This window comes from Peromyscus leucopus, chromosome 13 (assembly GCF_004664715.2).
Source record: "Peromyscus leucopus breed LL Stock chromosome 13, UCI_PerLeu_2.1, whole genome shotgun sequence".
Taxonomy (NCBI): Eukaryota; Metazoa; Chordata; class Mammalia; order Rodentia; family Cricetidae; genus Peromyscus; species Peromyscus leucopus.
This window is the reverse complement of record NC_051074.1, coordinates 58,193,274-58,214,441: the sequence shown is the minus strand read 5'-3', so window position 1 is coordinate 58,214,441 and position 21,168 is coordinate 58,193,274. Positions and strand designations below refer to the sequence as shown.

General features: G+C 42.4%; 1 protein-coding gene across 1 annotated transcript in view; it reads right to left on the bottom strand.

Annotated features, from left to right (window-relative positions):
• Dnah7 (dynein axonemal heavy chain 7) overlaps positions 1 to 21,168 on the bottom strand; it is a 257,191-nt gene that overhangs the window by 190,431 nt on the left and 45,592 nt on the right. The window contains exons 15-22 of the mRNA XM_037210456.1: positions 20,551 to 20,730; positions 14,963 to 15,235; positions 13,749 to 13,876; positions 10,923 to 11,001; positions 8,006 to 8,230; positions 5,070 to 5,216; positions 2,544 to 3,229; positions 616 to 802 (exon numbers count right to left, since the gene is read on the bottom strand). Coding sequence (XP_037066351.1) covers positions 616 to 802; positions 2,544 to 3,229; positions 5,070 to 5,216; positions 8,006 to 8,230; positions 10,923 to 11,001; positions 13,749 to 13,876; positions 14,963 to 15,235; positions 20,551 to 20,730 — 1,905 coding nt within the window. The remainder of the gene's footprint in view (positions 1 to 615; positions 803 to 2,543; positions 3,230 to 5,069; positions 5,217 to 8,005; positions 8,231 to 10,922; positions 11,002 to 13,748; positions 13,877 to 14,962; positions 15,236 to 20,550; positions 20,731 to 21,168) is intronic.

Here is a 21,168-nt window from a genome sequence, read left to right as displayed (position 1 = left end):
AGATACACCTGCCTGAGCAGCCAGCAAGCTTGCTGATCACTTCCTGTCGCAGTGCATTAGAGAACAGTGAGAGGCCACAGCAGGGAGACAAGGCCAGGATGGACATGGCATCCAGAGCGGGTGCTGGCTTCCTGCCAGAGCCTCTGGTAAAAACCACACCAGCAAACGAAGGCCACTAAGTCAACTCCATGCAGTGCAGGTCTCCAGAAGAAATCGGGGCAAAGCACCCATTTCTGATCTTCACATTTCCTTCTCCTGAAATTCTAAAAGAATAGCTGAAAAGATAATGTCTATTGTGGGAGTAAAGGCTTATTAGAAAGAGTAACTGTTTGCGTGGATTTATTTTTAAATTATTTTGTTTTTATTTCATGTGCATTGGTGTTTTGTCTGCATTTATCTCTGTGTGAGGATGTCGAGTCCCCTGGAACTGGAGTTTCAGACATTTGTGAGCTGCCATGAGGGTGCTGGGAATTGAACTCGGGTCCCCTGGAAGAACAGCCAAGTGCCCTTAACAGCTGAGCTGTCTCTCCCTCCAGTCCTCATGTGGATTTTTTTTTAAAACAAAAGTCGTACCACTTCTGTTACATAATCACGTTTTCAGAGAATTCTACCTACCTGTAAGACGGTTTTCATCACATCTCTCCACGTTTTATCCACAGCTGTAAACCGCCTGCCTTCTTCCGGCATCTGGGACATGATGTCGGGAGAGCTGAAAATGGGCTCCAGGTAGAGCCAGGTGGCCTGCACCTTCAGCCACTCATCCAGGATCTCCTGCAGCAGCAGCAGCTTGCCCTCCCACTCTCTGTGGGACAAGCACAGTGGTCTCAGATCAGCAAGCCAGGCAGGGTCCCAGACAGCAAAGTTCAAACCCACAGCCGTCTGCCAACCACCCATGGAACACCGTTACTCTATTTCTGCTTCTCTGGTGGCATTCAAAGGGAAATCACCAGGATTTTTTTTTTTTAAATAAAGCCTGTTTCAGAATAATTACATCAATATTTAAGCTTATAACCAATCATTAAGATAGAGCCTATATCCACAAAATTCCCATCCCTCCAAATGCAATGCGGCATACATGCATAAGAGGTAGCATTTAAATTACAGTAGGTTATCAGCTCATCTCCAAATATCAAAAACTTAATGACTGAAGTTCCTTTATGTAGAAACATCACTCCAAAATTAACGTTTTTATCATGGCAATTTTAAAATCTCTCTGCATTTTCATCCACCTTTGCAATAACCCTGTACAAAGCATTTCCTTTGCACAAGTGGGGGGCCAAGATTAGGTGCCAGGCGCCAGTTCCCCCCCCCCCAACAAAGGACAGAGCCCCCGGATGTGACTGCTGTCAGAGAAATCAAACAAGGAAGAATGCCTTATTAGTCAGTGAGACTTGGAAGGGAATAGCTTTGTTTGTATATTAACGCCTTACTTATTTACAAGAGATAATCTGTAATTTTCAGTTCTTAACACAAAGAAGTCTAATTGTTCTTCCTGGTTACAGGATGCTTTCAAATGTCTTTTCAAAATGATTTTCCCCAGCGTTTATCTGTGAATTGGGCATCTGTTTTACTTAAGAAGACAAGAATGCCTCTGCTTTCTTCTGGCGTTTTTATCTTTTTTTTCCTCTAATGCCTTTATGACGCAGGAAAAAAAAATCTCACTGCATAATGCTATCAAGCCGAGTCCCTCAAAAATGACTCTAGGTGGAAGGGGAAGAGCCAACCACACGGTTTCTGATCATCTCTCAGGTGTGGGGGAACCAGAGGCAGGAACCATCCCGTCAGTTTCCCCTGCCAGTCAAGCACACACCGAAGATGGCCGTCTAGTTTAGCTGCCTGTTTCTTAAGGTAAAATCTAAACTGTTCAATACACATTCAAAAAAAAAAAAAAATGAAAACAGTGAGGAGCAGAGTAAGAATTCAACATATTTAGCTATCTTCTTTTAAGAATCTCTGGTTAAAACCAGTTGTTTTGTGTCTGTTTTTTTTTCATCTGCACCTATTTGCCAGCTATCACGCATAGAAGGTGAAACCACAGTAGGCTGTCTGTCTTTGACCTTCTGTTTCCAAATTTGGGAGATGGCATCATCTTAGTGTTACACTTCCCTCTCTTTAAACTATGCTTGGGCACAAAGTTACTTCTAAGGATGAAAAAAAAAGTAAGATAAGTTTGTTGGCAATAAAAATGAGTATCTGAATGTTATCTAAAGGGATCTATACTCTTTCAAAACTATGAAGGCTATCATTCCTTACAATAGACTCCACAGGTTCCTACAACCCTCTTCTGGCCTCCACAGGCCATATCTCCTCTCTGTCTCTGTCTCTGTCTCTGTCTCTGTATCTCTCTCTCTCTCTCTCTCTCTCTCTCTCTCTCTCTCTCACACACACACACACACACACACACACACACACACACAGAACTAGAAATGGAATAATAAATTTAAAAATATTAAATGTGAAATGAAGAATCAGTCCCCAGAAGAACTTTAGATTGAACGCACGTGGCTTGGGTAACGTCATATCAACATGTCATATTATTTTACCTCATTTGCTTTTCATAAGGCTTGATGAAAGGTGATCCTCGCATAGTTTGTGTTTTGATAATATGGTCATCCAGCAACATCTGAATCTCATCCACTGATGACAAAATATGTGTCCCACTCTCTCTGTACGGATGAATGACAAATTCCATTGTGTCCCATTCAGTCATCATCTTATCCATGGCCTTTTCAAGAGAATATTCTTTGCTGGCTGCTTCACTAATGCCTTCAAATCTGTCTAAAAATGGGTCCAGATTCATGTCTATGAAGGAGAAAACAGTAGAGTCGTCGGCTGGCTGCAGGGGGTAGCCAACAATGGCAGACATGGCCTCCCAGTGCCTGGGGCGCAGGCCCGGATTACAGATGACCTGGATGAGAGGGATGTACTGCTTGAATTCCTCCACTCTCGCTCTTATTTTCTTTGTCATTGCGAGCGCATTGGGAGAATCGTGGAAGGCCTTCTCCAGCTTATAGAGTCCCCTCCAGTAATTCCCAACGTCGACCTCGACTTGGTCTGGGTTCACCTTGTGATATGGTCCTTCTGTCCATGCTCTGTGTTTGGTACTAAACTCCACAGCAGTTTCATAGAGACGGAGATAAGGGTTCAGACCATCTTGGATCTTTTTACGTTGAGGATACACTGATGGGATCCAGCCAAAGGCCTCCTCCTCTGCATTAAACTGCTCAATCTGAAAAGAAGGGCATTGAGTGATTCTGAAAGTGAATGATGTTGAAGGTGTTAATTACCAGCTTTCCCTGAGCCCTAACAGTAAATTCAATAAGTGTAAGGACTGAGCATTAGTCTAGTTCTTGTTTATTTTCTTGAAAAATTAACTGAATGTATATATTTATGGTGTACACATGTATGCATTCTGAAATGAGTAGCTCAAGCTAATGGGTACGTGCATTACCTCACCCTGAAAAGCTACTCATTCAGCAGGTTTCAAATACATAATGCATGGCTATTAAATATAACCACCACGCTGTCTAATAAATCTATCCAACGTATTCCTCATTTTAACTCAAGTTTCCTATCCTTCAATCAGTCTCTCCCAATCCCTGCTCCCTGGTAACCACTATCGGGCGCTGCTTCTCCAGGCTTGACTCTTTGCAGTCCCATCACACACTGGGTATCTTTCTGTATCTGGTTTATTCGCTTACCACATCCCCTCTGGATTAATCCATGTCACAAATGAAATGATTTATGTTTTTTTTTTTTAAGATTGAATATCATTTCCTTGTTTCTTTCTGATCATGTTTTGGGGCAGTGTTTTGTTGCATTAGCTTAACAGTCAAATACATTTAAAAATAGAAGGAAGTTTTACCCCCAAAGACATATTGAAGATCTGGCTTCATTCACTGAAAGAATCTAAGTGCTTGGAATAAGAAGATCCCTGTGTTAGATACTGTGGAAAACAGGCAAAAGGTCTGATTCCCAAGAGTTCTTGACTTAGCTCAGGAAAGACATACATAAGTGGAAATACAAAGAGAAGTCATTCAATACTAATTTAAAGTAAAGAGGAGAAATATTGTAGACCAGTAGCTGCTAACCACACATATAATGTTATGTGTGCACGTGTGTGTTACGCATCAGAAGTGTGCAGAAGCACGCAGACCACAGAGCAGGATGAATGGGAAGAGGCAGAGGAAGCGTTTTCTCTTAGTTAGTCATGGACTATGTGAAGACGTGGACTGCGCAATCTAGTTGGATACATCAGTTAATCAGGTGACTTAGAATTTCAGTGACTCTGGTTATAAACCATCTTAAAAGTTTATTTCTACTTTTTTTTTATGTGTATTTGACCTATTTGAGACGACTATAAACTATTTAATTACCTCAGTAGATATTCAGGCCTTTTAATGTTAAGAAAAGTGCAGTTTGTTTTCATCATAAAACAGAATCAAGATTGTATTATGTGTGGCAAAGGATCTAGCTTTCCTCTTCCAGGTTCTTCTAAGAAAGCTGAATCAGACGCAGCAGTGTGTGAGCACAGCGGCTCAGCGAGAGGCAATAATGGGTCCAATTTTAAAACAGCTGCGCCATCTAAGCAGGCATCTGAATACAAAAACACTAAACCGCAATCAAACACTATTATGCGCCCTTCTCTCAACAGTTACGGTAGAACTGTGATGCAGATGATTAGATGATGCGGTGTGTGATAAACCGGCAGAGATAACTCTATCTTTAAAATAAAAGCTGAGGACCACAGAAACATATTGCCGCCCACGGAGAACCACCCTGCTGCTTCTCCTTGAAGCATGACTAAAAGTTTGAATTGCTTCTGTTATTCTCTTGTTTAATGTAATTCAACTGTTTTAACCGCCCCCCCCCCTTTTTCTTCTTTTAAACAATGTTTCACTTTGTAACCTAGGTTGGCTTCCCACTCGCAATCCTGCTATCTCAACCTCCCGAGTATGGGAGTGAGGCATGTCCTACCATGCCTAGATGGGTCTATTTAAGAGTGACTACTCAATGCAAACACTGCTGTTTCACTGGGTGGCCGCATCCTTTGGAGATTTTAATTATACCTTGTCTGCTGCGGCATCCAGCTTGCCATTCAGCACCTGAGCCTTTTTCAGGTACCGTTGCACGTCTTGCAGGTCCCCAAATGTATGAAATTCTTCTGCTTGTTTAGCGTAACTCTCCAGTTCCTCCACAAACCGCTCACACCGCAACTGATGGGAACAATACACGTGCTTACTATTCTTACAAAATGAAAACCCCTGGATATCAAGAGAAATCTTCACTATTTGAAAGGTTTATCAAAATTATTATTATTATATTTTTATGACAAAATATAAAGAAAGATAATCTCAAGAATGACTGGAATCTAAAATATGAAAAAAAAAATTTAAAATAAGCACACTAAAATTCCTCTAGTTCCCTAGTTTATAAGTTGGCCCTAAACAATGTAAGGAGTTTTGGTTCATTTAAAAACTGTGTTAAAATTATACTCTTTAGTGGGCTGAAAAACTGATGCAAACAAATGACTGAGCATTTGAAAGATTGCTAAGAACCAGGACAGAGTTAGAAGAAAGGTCTGTTTATTTAAGGGCTATATGAATAACTATATCATTTTCGTAGCATTTGTGAAAAATTGAACTACTTAATTATGCTGTTACCAAGGTAGCTCTTCAGTTAGCAACACTGAACCAAGCTATCCCAAAGCTACTGTTTTTTCCCATGAGCACTCATGACAAGAAATGTGCAAAGCTAATAAATCTAGGTGTGAAATATTAATATTTTAATATCCCAACATAAAACAGATGTGTGTGTGCTTCACAAAAAAAAAAAAGCCACTTATAAAACTGTCATTGGTAAGCCATCCCAGATTAAATGATGCTAAAAATATCTATTAATGAAATATCTAAAAGTCAAATCTAGGTTATTCAAAAGTAGGATCTTTTTTTTTTCTATTTCATAGAGGCTAGGTTGGTTTCTGTCTTCGAGTCTCTTGTTTCCCAGTGAATTCATTGCTCTGACTTCATGGGTGAGGGAAAAGAAGAAGATTGCATCAATATTATATGTAGATTATTGAAAAAGGACACTTTAAAATCAAGTATGGATAATTCTGGGCCACCAAAGAATTTTCCAAGAGTCAATTATTTTATGATTTAAATATCTAATATTCATTTTCATGTTTTCCACACTCATAATGTTGGAAATAGCCTAGTCGTAAAAGAGAAATAGTAACAAGAGTTTAAAAATAAACTATTTTAAGGCTATGAATGACTCTCCAAGTACCATAATCTATGAACTGCATCTTCTTGGGTGTGGTAGAAAAACAGGTAGCTTGGGATCAAAGAACATCTGGACTGGATGACCTAAGTCAATCTTAAGAATTTTAGTTTCTTTTATAAAACGAAACTGAAAAATTTAGGTAATTCATTCATACAACTCTGTGGAGTGCTCATAGCTCTCTGAAAGCTGTGGTTTAAATGTGCCCCACATTCATGCGTTGGAAATAAACATGGTGAGAAATGGAACCCTAAGAGTGAGCAGGGCCTGAGGTGCTGGCCTCGCATGCGAAGTGATTTCTGCTCTCCTGGAAGTGAGTTGGCTCACTTCCGGGATTGGCTCCGAGGAAAGGGGTGGGTTTGGCCACTTCCTCTCTCCCTCTCCTCTCTGTTGTTCTCTTGCTTACAAATGTGCCCCATAATCTCTCGCCTTCCATTACGGCCAAGGGATGAATCTGCGTGAGGTCTTCAGCAGATGCCGCTCTCTTGAATTTGGACTTCTCGGGCACCAGAAATGTAATTAATAAACTTCTCTTTATAAATTACCCAGTCACACATCTCCTAACAGCACGAACTGGGCTGAGACACTGTGGGTCAGTCACTGGGCTAGCCAGTGGGATAAAAATAGAGAATAAATAAAAACAAGACTCTCGGGAGCTGACCATCTAGTGGCAGACAGAACTGAAAGTCATAGTCTTGATTGGGACATTAGTCTAGCGGCAGTGTGTAAAAGAACAACAGAGAATCTCCCTGAGGTCTAGAAGGTGTCTCCTAAAAACCAGCTGGGTGTGACTGGTGTGGCCCGGGCAGTGTGCTGCAGAGTGCAGAGATAACATACAAAACATGAGAGATGCAGAGAGCAGAGAACTAGAAGGTTCTTGGAGTTAACAAAATCAGGAGTGTACCAAAAAGCAGGAAACTGAGCTAGACAGTAGGCAGAGGTAAGCCACAAACCTTCTACCAGAAAAAAATGTCCGGTCAGGGCACTGAGTCATTATGAATATAAAGAAGCATGTCATCAAGGGAATCTTGATGTTGATACAATAAAAAATAAATAAAAAATAAATAGTAAACCAAACAAACAAAACCCCTGAAGTTAGTACCATAAATGGCACAAAATAAACACTGTTTTATTAATGGTCACTTGTGAGCAACATTTTCTTCATACTACCTCTAAAATTCAAAAATGAGCCCACATCAATCAATGCACTGTTGAGCCACTCCTGAATCATCCATTAGAAAAGATCCAGCCGGGCGGTGGTGGCGCATGCCTTTAATCCCAGCACTCGGGAGGCAGAGCCAGGCGGATCTCTGTGAGTTCGAGGCCAGCCTGGGCTATCAAGTGAGTTCCAGGAAAGGCACAAAGCTACACAGAGAAACCCTGTCTCAAAAAACCAAATAAGCCGGGCGGTGGTGGCACACGCCTTTAATCCCAGCACTTGGGAGGCAGAGGCAGGCAGATCTCTGTGAGTTCGAGGCCAGCCTGGGCTACCAAGTGAGCTCCAGGAAAGGCGCAAAGCTACATAGAGAAACCCTGTCTCGAAAAACCAAAAAAAAAAAAAAAAAAAAAAAAAAAACCCAAATAAATAAATAAATAAATAAATAAAATAGAAAAGATCCAATCTTCTACTGAGTTCTCCTGGGTAACAAAGGAGCCTATAATACTGTGTTCAAGTCCAAACATTTCTAGAAGACGGGAGTAATTTGAAAAAATCTACAGTACCAACCTTAAGGCCTTCTTGATACTGTTCTGTTTTATCTTTAATGATTTTCCTGTGCTCGTCAAAAACTTCGCCCATTCTGGCATACCACTGGAAAACGCTGTTGTTTAGCCTGATGTCCGCAGGGGAGAAGTTCACACACTCGATGAGGAAGGCCAGGCAGTTTTTAGAATCCACCAGTCTCTGTCCCAGCTCCACCATGTCGGTCATCTCCACTTTCTGAATGTGAGCCTGGGGGCAAGCAAAGGTTACAGACAGCATCGTGAGGACACACAGCACCGCAGAGCGAGGCTCCAAACTCGAGAGCCCAGCACCGCGGACTTCTCACCATCCCAACCATGTCACTACAGCAACAGAAAGAAAAAAAAATGTGAGAAGATACTTAACAACACATTAAAAGGAAAAAAAAAATCATTGCAAGACCAGGGAGGAGGCCGTGCATCCCTGGAAGATAAAAGCAGCCTGCCTGCGTGATTTCATTTCTTCTTTCAGTGCTTTGGGGCACCAGAAATTTGCCCGACACGTGTGCCGGGTGCTGGCCATGAAGCCGACCGGGCTTTTACCCTCATGGAGTTTGCGATCTAATCAGTGAGATGCTGGTTAGCCAAATAAGTGAAAATTGGGGTTCTCAGCATGGACAGTGCTCCCACGAGAGGCCTGCCGCTGCCAGCCAGACATGAGCAGGAGCTCTCAGAGGCCATGGGCCTCGGCAGGCAGGAAGGGGCAAGCAGAGGGAGCATGGGGCCCCTGTGGCGTGAGGGAGCTGGTGTGAGGGTCCGAAGAGATGCCAGGGGCACCAATCTAGAATGTTGATTTTGTAAGATTTAGTCTTATTTTTAATTATGTATATGCATGGGCGTGGGGGAAGATTGAAGTCACATAGTACGGGTGCCCGTAGAGTCCAGAAAAGATCCTCTGATCCTCCGGAGTCAGAGTCGCTGGTGGTTGCAAGCACCCCACAGTGAGTGCTGGGAACAAAACTTGGGTCCTTGCCGGGCGGTGGTGGTGCACGCCTTTAATCCCAGCACTCAGGAGGCAGAGCCAGGTGGATCTCTGTGAGTTCGAGGCCAGCCTGGTCTCCAAAGCGAGTTCCAGGAAAGGCGCAAAGCTACACAGAGAAACCCTGTAAAAAACTCGGGTCCTCTCGGTTCTTCAGAGCTGAGCCGTCTTCCCAGTCCCAGGAAAATGGTTTTAAATTAAGTCAGATCCCATAGGACCTCCCGAGCTCTAGTCAGTTGCCCAGATCAACTGAAGGAAGAAAGATTGCTCCTAGTCCCAGTTTATCACAAAACTAGCTAGCGTGCTTGCATGGGGGAAACGCTGATTAAGTGGTAGGGATTGCAGAGTCAGTCTAGGATGTAGGGCTATAAAGTAAAAACACACAACCAACAATGTCACAACACACACGCAACAGATTGATTTAGAAACTATAGTTTTCACAGGCAATTAATGTCTCGTCAAAATACGTATTTTTAAATTTAGAAATTATTTATCATTCATGACTTATTTTTGTATTGACTAAACTTACCAACTTGTTTGCTCTTATTAGAATAAACTTTTTAAAGTGCAGAGGTGCTTTAAATACAAAGCAATAAATTTTATTTGCTAATTTTGTTAAAGATTATTATATGCAATAGAAACTCATATTGAATAATCCTAAATCTTTCTACAGGAATTTTCCTCTAACAAAGAAGAAACATGACACATCAATTATCTATACAAATATCTATACCTATTACCAACCAAAAAATTATTTGATGACTGATAACAGCCAACAAAACATGAAAGTGTCCCCTTGAAGTCTATTAGCCTGTGAATGTGTTCACACACTCAGAACTCCCGCCCAAACACAGACAACTTTAAAGAAAATAAAAATCTCTGAGTAAACCTAAAAATAAATGTAAAAGTTAGTTCCAATAATTTTAATAAATTTTGTTTAAACAATAACTGGAAGAATTTATACACATAACCATTCTAATTCTTTTTATAATTTCTGTTTATACAGAGTTTTGAATGATTTCGCATGTTTCCAAGTTCAGTCAAATATCTAAAACTAAAGGTAAATGGTCCTAGTTGGATTTGGGGAAGTCTAGAAAATGAAAAAAAAAAAAAAACAAAGAATCTCATAAAAATTAAATGTTACAAGAACAGAAAGAGCATAAAATGGGGCGGTTATTAGTTACTTTATTGGTAGAGTTTAAAAAAAAAAAAAAAAAAAAAAAAAAAACAGAAGCAACTGGCAAATTAACCAATGGGAAATGGAAAGATTTGATGCTGGGAACATTTCAGCTGACCATCATAGTCAGTGCATCGCAAAGCGCAGCCTTTTCAGAAACAGAAGAAAACGCTGCTGAAGGATTGAATATCTGCTGATTAAAATGAGTGAGTGTACACGTGCATCTCAGGTTACCGTGACCAGTCCTGGCCAACTCTGCTAGCTCGCTGATAATGGTAACATTGTTCTCAAGACCACCTGGCAGAGGACTGCGTCATCACTCGGATACTTTCGGCATCCGTGCCCCCTTGCGTCCCCTCACTCTGACCTGGGTTGGTCAGTGAGTCATTAGCTCAGGTGACAGCTACAGACATGCATGTAGACAGCAGGCGTGCGTGAGCGTCTGCCCTGCCAGGGGAACCTGCGCAGGGACCCGCTGGAGCTTGAGAGACAAATGGAGCAGAGTCCACTGCCCCAGAACATTTACACCAGTCAGCTCAACGGAGAGCCCGCCGGCTGAGCAAACTGCGTGTATTGTAACGGGTGGCCCAATAGTGACCACGCAGAGGCCAGCAAGCTCGTGTCACAATGAGACAGATGAGACGCACGCTGAGGCTTGGAAGCCTCTGTCTTAACTTTCAGCGGGACCCGCTTCCCTGCGCTCTTGTGACAGTTCGGCTCACAGAGACCCAGACTCGTCAGCGATACCTTCATCTCCATGAGCTCGGCTGTGTTCGGAGGCGTGCTCAGGGCCTTCTCAGCGATCTTCTCAAACTCGTCACATAATCTGAAACAGCAGACAAAATCCGTCTTGCAGATTTGTGATTTAATTTCACTCCAACACGTATCTATTATTTAATGCTCTGTTGCATGAAAAACAGGTTGGGATTTATCTATACGACATCTAATGAATTAAATACAAATTCGTGTTCACGTACTTATTTGCTCAATATAAATTTAATGACCACCTGTCATATTCCGAGCTACAGTATTAAATGACGGAAACGTAAAAATGAATACGATTTTATAATGACCCCCACACAGTTCACAGTCTGATGCCCGAGACAGTTCCTTCAAGGAGTGGTTCCCATGCTCAGCCCACTGCCCACTGAGATGGTAAAGAGGGAGGGGGTAATTAACTCTACTTATAGGGAATATTTTTTTTTAAAAAAAAGGCCTGTTGCCCAGAAATGACTGGCATACTCCAATATTTCCTACTGAATGATAAAAATAATGAACAAACTTGGGACTGGGAAGAAAGAAAAAGGTTCAGAGGTAAGGGACTCCAGGAAAAAAAAAAATTCTTCACAAAAACTGCCTGTGGAGGGAAGGAAGAGCCTGTGGACCACACTGAGCTGAAGGTGGGATGGGAGATGGGTGAGCCCTTTGAGCGTTTGCAAACCTCAGTGGCAGACTCAACAGAGACGGACAGGTGTGTCCTGTCCACTAAGGGATACAGGTAAGAGGCCGTGGGGAGAAACTGGCAGGCAGAGAGAGGTGTGAGACCTCTGTGGTGCAGCTGAGCGATCCCCACCCAGACACCTGCCACAGCTCTGCTGCGCCCTCTGCACACCCAGTGAGTCTGACGTCATTAAAAATAACGGGGGGAGAAGGGAGAGCTGCCATGGGCTCAGAGGGTCGTGAGGAGGGGACAGCAACAGAATTCAAGCAAAGGCTTCACCCAGCACAAAATCCTCGACATTTCCGCCCTTCCTCAGTACTTCAGAGGGACCAGTGCTTTAACCTGAAAATGCAGCGTGGTTCCTGGAGATGCCTCACAAACCCCACCTCTTCTTCTAGCGGTGCCTCCCTCTGCAGCCCCCCTACACCCCCCACACACACACCCCCGCCTCACCTCCTCACCCTTGTCTGCAGAAGCAAGGCAACTAACTGGCTTTTTCCTGGTGGATAGCAACACCAATGACCTGCTTGCTGTCTGTTGCAGACTCCCTTTCTACCTGGGATCCTTTGCCCACGCCACTCTCCTGGCAGACTCATCCTTAAAATGGAAATTCCTACTCCACTTTGTATGTGTATGTTTTTATTAAAAAAAAAGATTTTCTTTCCTTTTACATACCAACCTATTCCTTCTCCCTCCTCTTCTCCCACTTCCCCCCCCACCCCACCCCCACCCCCTCCTCATAGAGAGTAAGGCCTTCCTCGGGGAGTCAACACTGGCTGTTATACCGTGTTGATATCGCCGACCCAGCCCCTCCCTCCTGCATCAAGGCTGAGTAAGGCATTGAGCCACAGGGAATAGGGTCTAAAAAGTCAGTTCATGTAACCCAGGGTAAGTCCTGGTCCCATTGCCAGGGGACCCACAAACATATCAAGGCACGCAACTTTCACCCACATAGTTGGGTCCCATGCATGCTCCCCAGCTGTCAGTCCAGAGTCCATGAGCTCCCATTGGCTTAGGCCAGCTGTTTCTGTGGCTTTTCCCATCATGATGCTGACCCTCCTTGCTCTTATGATCCTTCCTCCCTCTCTTCAACATCTTCGCAGCCCTCCCTCGCTGCCTCCTCTCCTCCTGGCACCACACTGAGAAGGCAGTTTGTATCCTCCCCCTGCTCTACCTTCCAGGCCGAGTGCGGCACTTCCTACACCCTATTGCAATGCACTTCCTCTCCATTTCTGCACGGTAACTTCTCTCGGCGTAGTTCATTCATAACTTAACCCTAGTCTCATGTGTAGCACAGGTTAGGTAAATGAAGCTTCCTTCAGACTTCTACACAATTGCTAATGATCTTGTTTTTCTCTGATATCAGAGTTGTAAGAAATGTTCTGTGAGGCAGGTGTGGTGACTCACATCTCCAATCCCACTAGGATAGTGAGAGCTGAATATTTGGGAGCACCATGGTTTGCAGGCCAGCGCAGGGACTTAGTGACATCCTGCCCTCAAAAGCATTACAAGGAAAGTCCTGGTTATTTCTGCTTTCCACCCCGTAACGTATTAGAAGCGAGGTTCCCTGTTTGAGGAGGAGTTACACTAGTTGTGCTTCTTGGCTTAGATAAGAGTGCATTCAGCGTTACACTCACTGGTGTTCTCTGAGTTTAGACTAGCCAGCTTTCCTACCCCCACACCCTGTTTAGCCAACAAATAACTGTCCAGTTAAGATAACAGCTCGTCAAAGCCTTGAAGAATAATGATAATTTGACCAAGTTCCAAATCTGACAAGTCCTTAAAAATCCACCCATAGCTCCTAAGTAAATAAATCTGCTTTGAAAACTAACTTATATGTTGATTACAGACATTTTAAAATATGAAATCAATGTCCACCTGACTTGTGCAAAAGAATGAAAACATGTTTTAATGCTACAATTAATGGACAATTGGGAAGGCACATTTGTGAGAGAAATCATCATGACAATCACATCACAAAATGTCACTCCATGTAGAAGTACGTTTAGCACAATCCTTTCTTCTGAATCCCTCTTGACACCGTTCTGGTCCGCCGCTGTAGTTGAGTGACACAATGAAATGACCCGCTCCTAAAACACACACACACGGAAGCGGTGGCACTCACTCCATACCTTGTGTTCACTTCCTGGTGATCGCGGAACATCTTAGCTATCAGTCTGCCACAGATGACATCGGCTCGCTTCACCAAAGCTCGGATTAGTTCCTCACAATGCATTTCAAACATTCCCAAACGAACCGTCTGCAGGGTGATAAAGACTTAATAGACACGAACAGGAACAAGAATAAGTAAGAGAGTCTCTTAATTCTCCCATTCTCTGGATACCAGTTTGTGGTTAAGTTTTGAGTTTTGGGGGTTTGGTTTTTGGTTTTTTGAGTTGTTGGGCCGGGCGTGCTGGTTCAGGTCTATAATCCCATGTGCATGGGAGGCAGAATTGGGACTGAGTGAGTTTGAGGCCAGCCTGGGCTACAGAGTGAGTTCCAGGCCCACCTAGGCTAAACGCATTATCCTGTCTCAAAACAAACAACAGAAGACAACCACAAATTCCCATGGGGAGTTTCTGATACCTGTTCCCTGCTCATTGTACTTTACAAATACCTTGTGAGCAAATAAGCTTGAAGTTGGTTATCTTGGAATCCAGAAGAAGAAGAATAGATTTTAAAAGTTTAGGGAATTAAGTTACTGCCAAATCAGTAAAAATGGACTTCATTTATTTTCCTTTTGTTTTGTTTCCTTTTGTTTGTTTTTAGACATTGTCTTACTTTATGGTCCAGATTGGCTGACCGCTAACTTGTGGTCTTCCTGCCTCTTGAGTGTTGGCATTACAGGTGCATACCATCACATTCAGCAGTAGGATGGGTTTCAAGTATTTTATCTGTTCTGTGTTTAAATATAATACGTGGGCATGATAGAGAATTGGAAAAAAAAAACTGTTTTTTTTTAACAAGGCTCAGGGAGGGTGTTTAAGTTCCTAGTATCCTCAGGAATGGAAGTAAGCTCATTTTGGGGTCATCGCTGTGGTTTCCAAATGATTCCTTAGCATGCAGTTTAAAAGTCAGGTCCTTGGAACCGGGAGGAGGGGCGGTACATGGCATAGGTCAGCAAGCGGTGCTGGCATCTCGGGCACTGGGGCACAGGATCTGCGTGGGTCCCGGCTGCTCTGCACTGAGGCTTGCGCCACACCTGGCACATGCCACCTGTTCTGCCCGTCGGTCCCTGTTGACAGCACTCGGAATTTTTCCCTGTGGGTTTTAACCTTAGTTGTTGATACAACTGAGAAAAGATCGTGCGATTCAGTTAGGAGCCACAAAGGAAAGGGCCACTTACCTTTCGAGACGTATACTGTATGTCTTCTATTAGTTTCTGGTATTTGCGAATTTCCTCTATTAGTTTCTCATAACTCTGATTTTGTAGCAGGAACTCGTCAACATCATGCTCGGCTTTCCTGGTAATCAAGAACTGATACTTGTCGTAGAGTTTGAGGTGCTCGATGGGCGCCACACTCTCTCTTATTACCACCTCCTTAATCTTTTCTTTATGAGCGTCTATAATTTCACTCAGAATTATGGGCTTCAAGGTTGTTGGCCTAGATTTACTTTCCTAACCAAAGGAGGAAAACAATGTTACTTTAAGTACCTTTAGTTAAACTAGCCCTATGATACTATCTTTGTAAAAGTGTCAATCTTATTATATTGTCTTTTTTATTCATAAGTGTCTGTGACTTACTAGTCTCCAATCAATATATTCACTCTAACTCAAAGAGTGTTGTAAAATGGAGATTTTGTGTAATTTTTTATTGTCCTTAAAGGCTAGCTGTTTGTGTTCTCTTTTCAGTATAGTTGGGAGAATGGTTGTTGGAAAATACATGTGAAATAAGACCTAGGGCACAAAAGCACAAAGCCCACAGGTAGTTGTGCTAGCGTTCTAAGGCTGGCCTTGGCCTGCACTCTCAAAAAGAAAATGCTCATAGAGTCACACTGTCACACTCCACAATCATAGAACCTATCCACAAGGTGGAGAGAAAGATTGCCATTCGCTAGTGACCTTTAATGTTGATCTTGGATTGCCAAATTCCTATTCTGCTACCACAGTTAGGGTAAGAGCGAGCAAGAATGTGTGAGACAACAATTTTAAACGAGCAGATAAATCTCAACAGCTTGACTCCTTCCCCTTGCAAATAAGAGAAGACTGTTAACGTACTTTATAATCTGCACAGTCACTCTTGGAAACATCTGTACTCTGACATCCAGAAGGACAGATTTTTAAACTTGCAATGAACAGAAATCCTAGTCTGTGGTGAGTATTCTATGATGTTGAAATTGATCACACTGATTTAGTAAGCCATGAGTATTTGTCTGCCATGCCCCCTAATGGGCACTTCAGAAGATGATCTGTCTTAAAGCTAGATTGCTCACAGGGACACTCCCAAATGCTGCTGCCTCTACAGGTCCCTCATTCCTGGACTCAACTGACTCTCTTCTACGAAACAGCTTTAAGAATAATGCAGTCCATATAACAGGCTGTGTGCTATGTGGATTTATGGGTTCCCATGTAAAGGTCATTAAGACTCATCATAAAATGTTTCTTACATTTTTAGCAGCTTATCTAATTTCTAAAATACAGCTATCTTTCTAGACATAATTGGATTCTCAGACTTGAGAAGTACCTTAGAAAGTTTCTAATATTAAATTTAATTAGTGCCCATTGAGAGTTAAGAAAAATGATATTTTGTGCAATACCTCGGGTGTTCAAAGAATATCAAACAGATCATGAGGCAGTTATGAGTCTGGGCTCAGGGTACATTAGCCCTTACCAGATTTGCCTTCCATGGGAAATAAAGGTGTATTTTAATCTAGTTTCCATTCCTATCAAATATAATAATGAAGATCAATATGAGTCTGCTTCTGCATTTACTGCTGAAGGTCATTGAGACTCTCTATGTAATTATTTTATATTTCAAAGTAGTTTTATAATTGATTTTCAAATCTGGCTGGTCCTCAAATTACCTATAGCTATCTAGGGATGGTCATTATGATGAACCCCAGAATTTTTATTTTTAAAATGTGACCAAGTAAAATGTGACAAAACCATTACTCCACATACAATGCCCTCATGCAAGTTCTATTTCTTAAAATCTGATGTCAGAGCAAATATCATTCTCTTCTTGAAAAGTCTAAATTATTATGCATTTTTTCGTACTTATTTAAACTCATCATATATCCTCTTTACTCAGTTTGGTCTAAGTGGCTGCAGGACTGGCAGGTAAGAGAGATTTGTTCTAACCATAGGCCACACAGGACTGGAGAAAACTCCAGCTACAGAGTCATGCTTTATAATCATAAAGTCATAGCAACAGAATTCATTTGGATAATTATAATCAGTACTTAGAACTTGATAACTCTTATCTTACTAACTTGCTTATATCAATGCGTTTCATAAGCTACCTTGACATTTTCCATTTTCAAAAAACAGGTAAAGTATTAGAAATGAATGTGATAAATGAGCTGGGGATGTGCAAAGGTAAAGCAAACATTGAATTTTGACAGACTTCAAAATGTAGCAATATGAAGAACTGGTAAGCAGAAAACAACTATTTTGGAATACATAAATATGTTGAATAATTATTAAATTTACCTCTTCCAATGCATGGCCATGGGATCAAAGGATAAAGGAAGAGTCTACAGGGCCAAGATGGGAGAAATTCAGTTCAGAGATGTCACAAGTGTGCAGCTGCCTGCAAACGTCACTCATCTCTGAGGTTAAGCTCGGCTCCGACTCCCCAGCAAGGAGGGAGTGGGGGGCAGGGTCTGACGCCAGAAGACAAAGCCCCAAGAGCAGAGCAAAGTAGGGCACAGTAATTCACACCCTCACACCCGCACATAGAGTTAACAAACGAGGGCTCTTGGGAGACAGACCTTGACGAAACTAAAGGAGATAGAATCCTTGAAGGGAGTGGAGGAGGAGTGAGGAATGTCCATTCTTTGCCTGTGAGAGCAAAACAGTTGCCTTAACAGTCCATGACCAGAATTCTAGTCTGCAACTTGGATAAGCACATAGCCAGTGAGTTCAAAATATCATTAAGTCAAAAATAATCCAATCAAAGCTGAGCCTTCCAGAGCTTTCAAACGGTTACGGAAGTCCTAAGAAGCCAACCCAAACAACAGCCACAAAGACCTCCTGAGTAAAGCTCTTCTGTTTGCCCCATAGTCACAAAGGGAAAGAACTCGGAGGAATTAGCCACCATGGGCAGGATTTCACCACCAGCAGAATCACTCAGGCCAAGAACACAGGCGGTAGATTTTCTTTTTTTTTACATTTTATAAAATCTTTATTGACAAATAATTCACATAGTGTACAATTTGCCTGTTTGCACAATTTGATAGACTTTAATCCAGCATCCTCATAGACTCATGCATGACACCATCACCACTTTCTATTTTAGAACATCAAGCAAAACTTTTAATCACCATAGACGGAGTAAGCAAAATATGCCATGATAAAACCAGATTTAAACAACACCTATCCACAAACCCAGCCTACAGAAAACACTAGAAGGAAAAATCCAACCTAAGGAAATTAAACACACCCATGAAAAGATGGTGGAATTCTTAAATTCAGGATGAAGAAGAATTAGTATGTATAAAGACAAAAGTATCTTAATAAGTAGAAAGGACCATAAAAATGTCTAAATCTGTTTGTACAAAGAATTAATATAATTTCTAGAAAATGAAATAATAAATAGGAACATCTTGAAGGGGATATTGTCCTCCCAATGCATAATTTCTTTTTTTAATTCTTTTTCCCCTTTTATTAAACATAGATGCTTTTCTCATGCAATATAATTTGAATACAGTTTTCCCTGCCTTTACCCTCCCCCCCCCCCCGTCCTCCCTACCTTCCCTCCCACTCGGATCCACTCCCTTTCTGTCTTTCATTAGAAAAGAACAGCCAGTGCATAATTTCATAATCAAAATGTCAAGTAATCTAAACCTGTCCTGGTTAGGATTTCTATTGCTGTGATGAAACACCGTGACCAAAAGAAACTTGGGGATGAAAGGCTTTATTTTGCTTATACTTCCACAGCACTGTCTATTACCAAAGGTAGTCAGGGCAGAAACTCAAGCAGCAAAGGATCTGGAGGCAGGAGCTGATGCAGACACCATGAAGGGGTGTTGCTTACTGACGTGTTCTTATGGTTTGCTCAGCCTGCTTTCTTATAGAACCCAGGACCACCTGCCCAGGGATGCCACCATCAATCCCTAATCAAGAAAATGCCCTACAGACTGATTTTATGGAGACATTTTATCAGTTGGGGCTCCCTCCTCTCAGAGGACTCTAGCTTGTGTCAAGTTGACATGAAATTAGCTAGCCCAAAATCAAATCATGAATTACATATGTCTCTATTTAGGTAAGCATATGCAGCATATAAAAAGATATCATTTAGGAATATACAGAAAACTAGTAACGCCCCCCACCCCGGCCTCTCTCCTTTCTCTCTTCTCTCTCTCTCTCTCTCTCTCTCTCTCTCTCTCTCTCTCTCTCTCTCTCTCTTATAAATTAAAAATAGTCACTCTAAAACTCAGGCTGGCGACACTTCTCCTGGAAGCTAAGTTGAGAACAGGAGCACTGTAGTAAGGTGTGGTGGGGGAGAGCCTTCAGGGCAGTGACACTCCGTTCTTTGGATGGGCCGCAACTGTGCAGATGTTAACTCTGAGGCCACTGAAACCTTTAAGACTAGTACCCTGCCTGTACTTTTTTTTTTTTTTTTTTTTTTTTTTTTTTTTTTTTTTTTTGGTTTTTCGAGACAGGGTTTCTCTGTGTAGCTTTGCGCCTTTCCTGGAACTCGCTTTGGAGACCAGGCTGGCCTTGAACTCACAGAGATCCACCTGCCTCTGCCTCCCGAGTGCTGGGATTAAAGGCGTGCGCCACCACCGCCCGGCTGCCTGTACTTTTTGTACATGTGAAATACGTGTCAGCTACTTCACAAGTAGAAAGGGGAAAGGAAAGCTACTGATTGGCGCTATGACACCTGAAAACCTTGCAAGTTAATAACTTGTTGGGCACGCCTGTGTGGTGGCAGTGGCCACCAAGGAAATGTGGAGGCGGGATCTGTGAGGACAGAGGCGGGAGCTTGCTACTGATAGAAAACGCTATCTAGGAGAAGGGTCGCCATTCCTGGGATAGTTTCACAGAGTTGGGGTTGTGTTGATGTCATTGAATGAGTAGTTCAGCAAACAGCATGAGACATAGAGCATTCATCGGCTATTCCAACCCCATCACAGCTTGGCTTCTTACCACTCAAAGTTTCCTGCTACATCCAGTGGAGGAATAGGCTAGGAACATATGTATATTTCATAAAAGAAGGTAGTGGGAGGTGATATTTTTAACAATGTTATACGTGTGTTATATGTGTGAGTGTTTTGCCTGCATGTATGCCCTTGCCCCGTGTGCATGCAGAGCCAAAGGACAAAAGAGGGTATGGGGGCAGGCGGTGGTGGCACACGCCTTTAATCCCACCCAGCACTTGGGAGGCAGAGCCAGGCGGATCTCTGTGAGTTCAAGGTCAGCCTGGTCTACAGAGCGAGTTCCAGGACAGGCACCAAAACTACACAGAGAAACCCTGTCTCGAAAAACCAAAAAAAAAAAAAAAAAAAAAAAAAAAACAGGATATGGGATCCCCTGGAATTGGAGTTAGAGATGGTTGTAAGCAACCATGTAGGTGCTGGAAATCTACCCCTGGTCCTCTGGAAGCCTGTGTTCTAACTGCTGAGTCATCTCTCCAGCCCGCAAGCTTTATTATAAGCTGGTATTATCAGCTTTCATAGTCTCTGAAGTGGAGGGTCTCCGTCAAATCTTAGGCCTTGGGTGAATGGCATCATGCAAATTCAAGCAATCAGGATGTCCTTGTTACTTACCCACTTGGAATACAATTTTGTCTCGACTCTTGGCACAAAGCTGACAGCCTTTATCATGACTTCATAAACGTTTACCAGGATGTCTATGTAGTCACTAAACTCAGGTTCAAACTTAATGCTGTTATTATCAAGAATCAGCCTCATGATGAAACCTGGATGTTCAAACGCTCTAATAGATTCCTGTAAAAAATAAATAAAATAACTATAGGTATACATGGAGATATAGAGATCAATTGTTAAGAATGAAAAAGTAGGCTAGCCCCAATTAAATACATGGAACACACTTCCTCTTGTGCCCGAGACACTTCCACCAGAGAACCTACTGGAAAGATAGCAGGAGTGACTGCCATCCTGACTGGCTGGAACTGAGTGCCTTGTTGGACCTAGAGGTTATTAGAGAAGAAACACATTGTGATTCCAAGGCATTGTTGACACTGTACAAAACAGTCTCCTTCCAGACCAAAGAGGGACTCCTTCCTCATGCAAGCTCTACCCAAGCCTTCAGGACTCAATCTTCCCCTGAGGATTTACCCCAGTCCTCACCATTGTGATGATCATCTCATCCAAACTACGCAAGTTGACCTAACCTTTCAGCAGATCAGTGTCATGGGTCTGAAG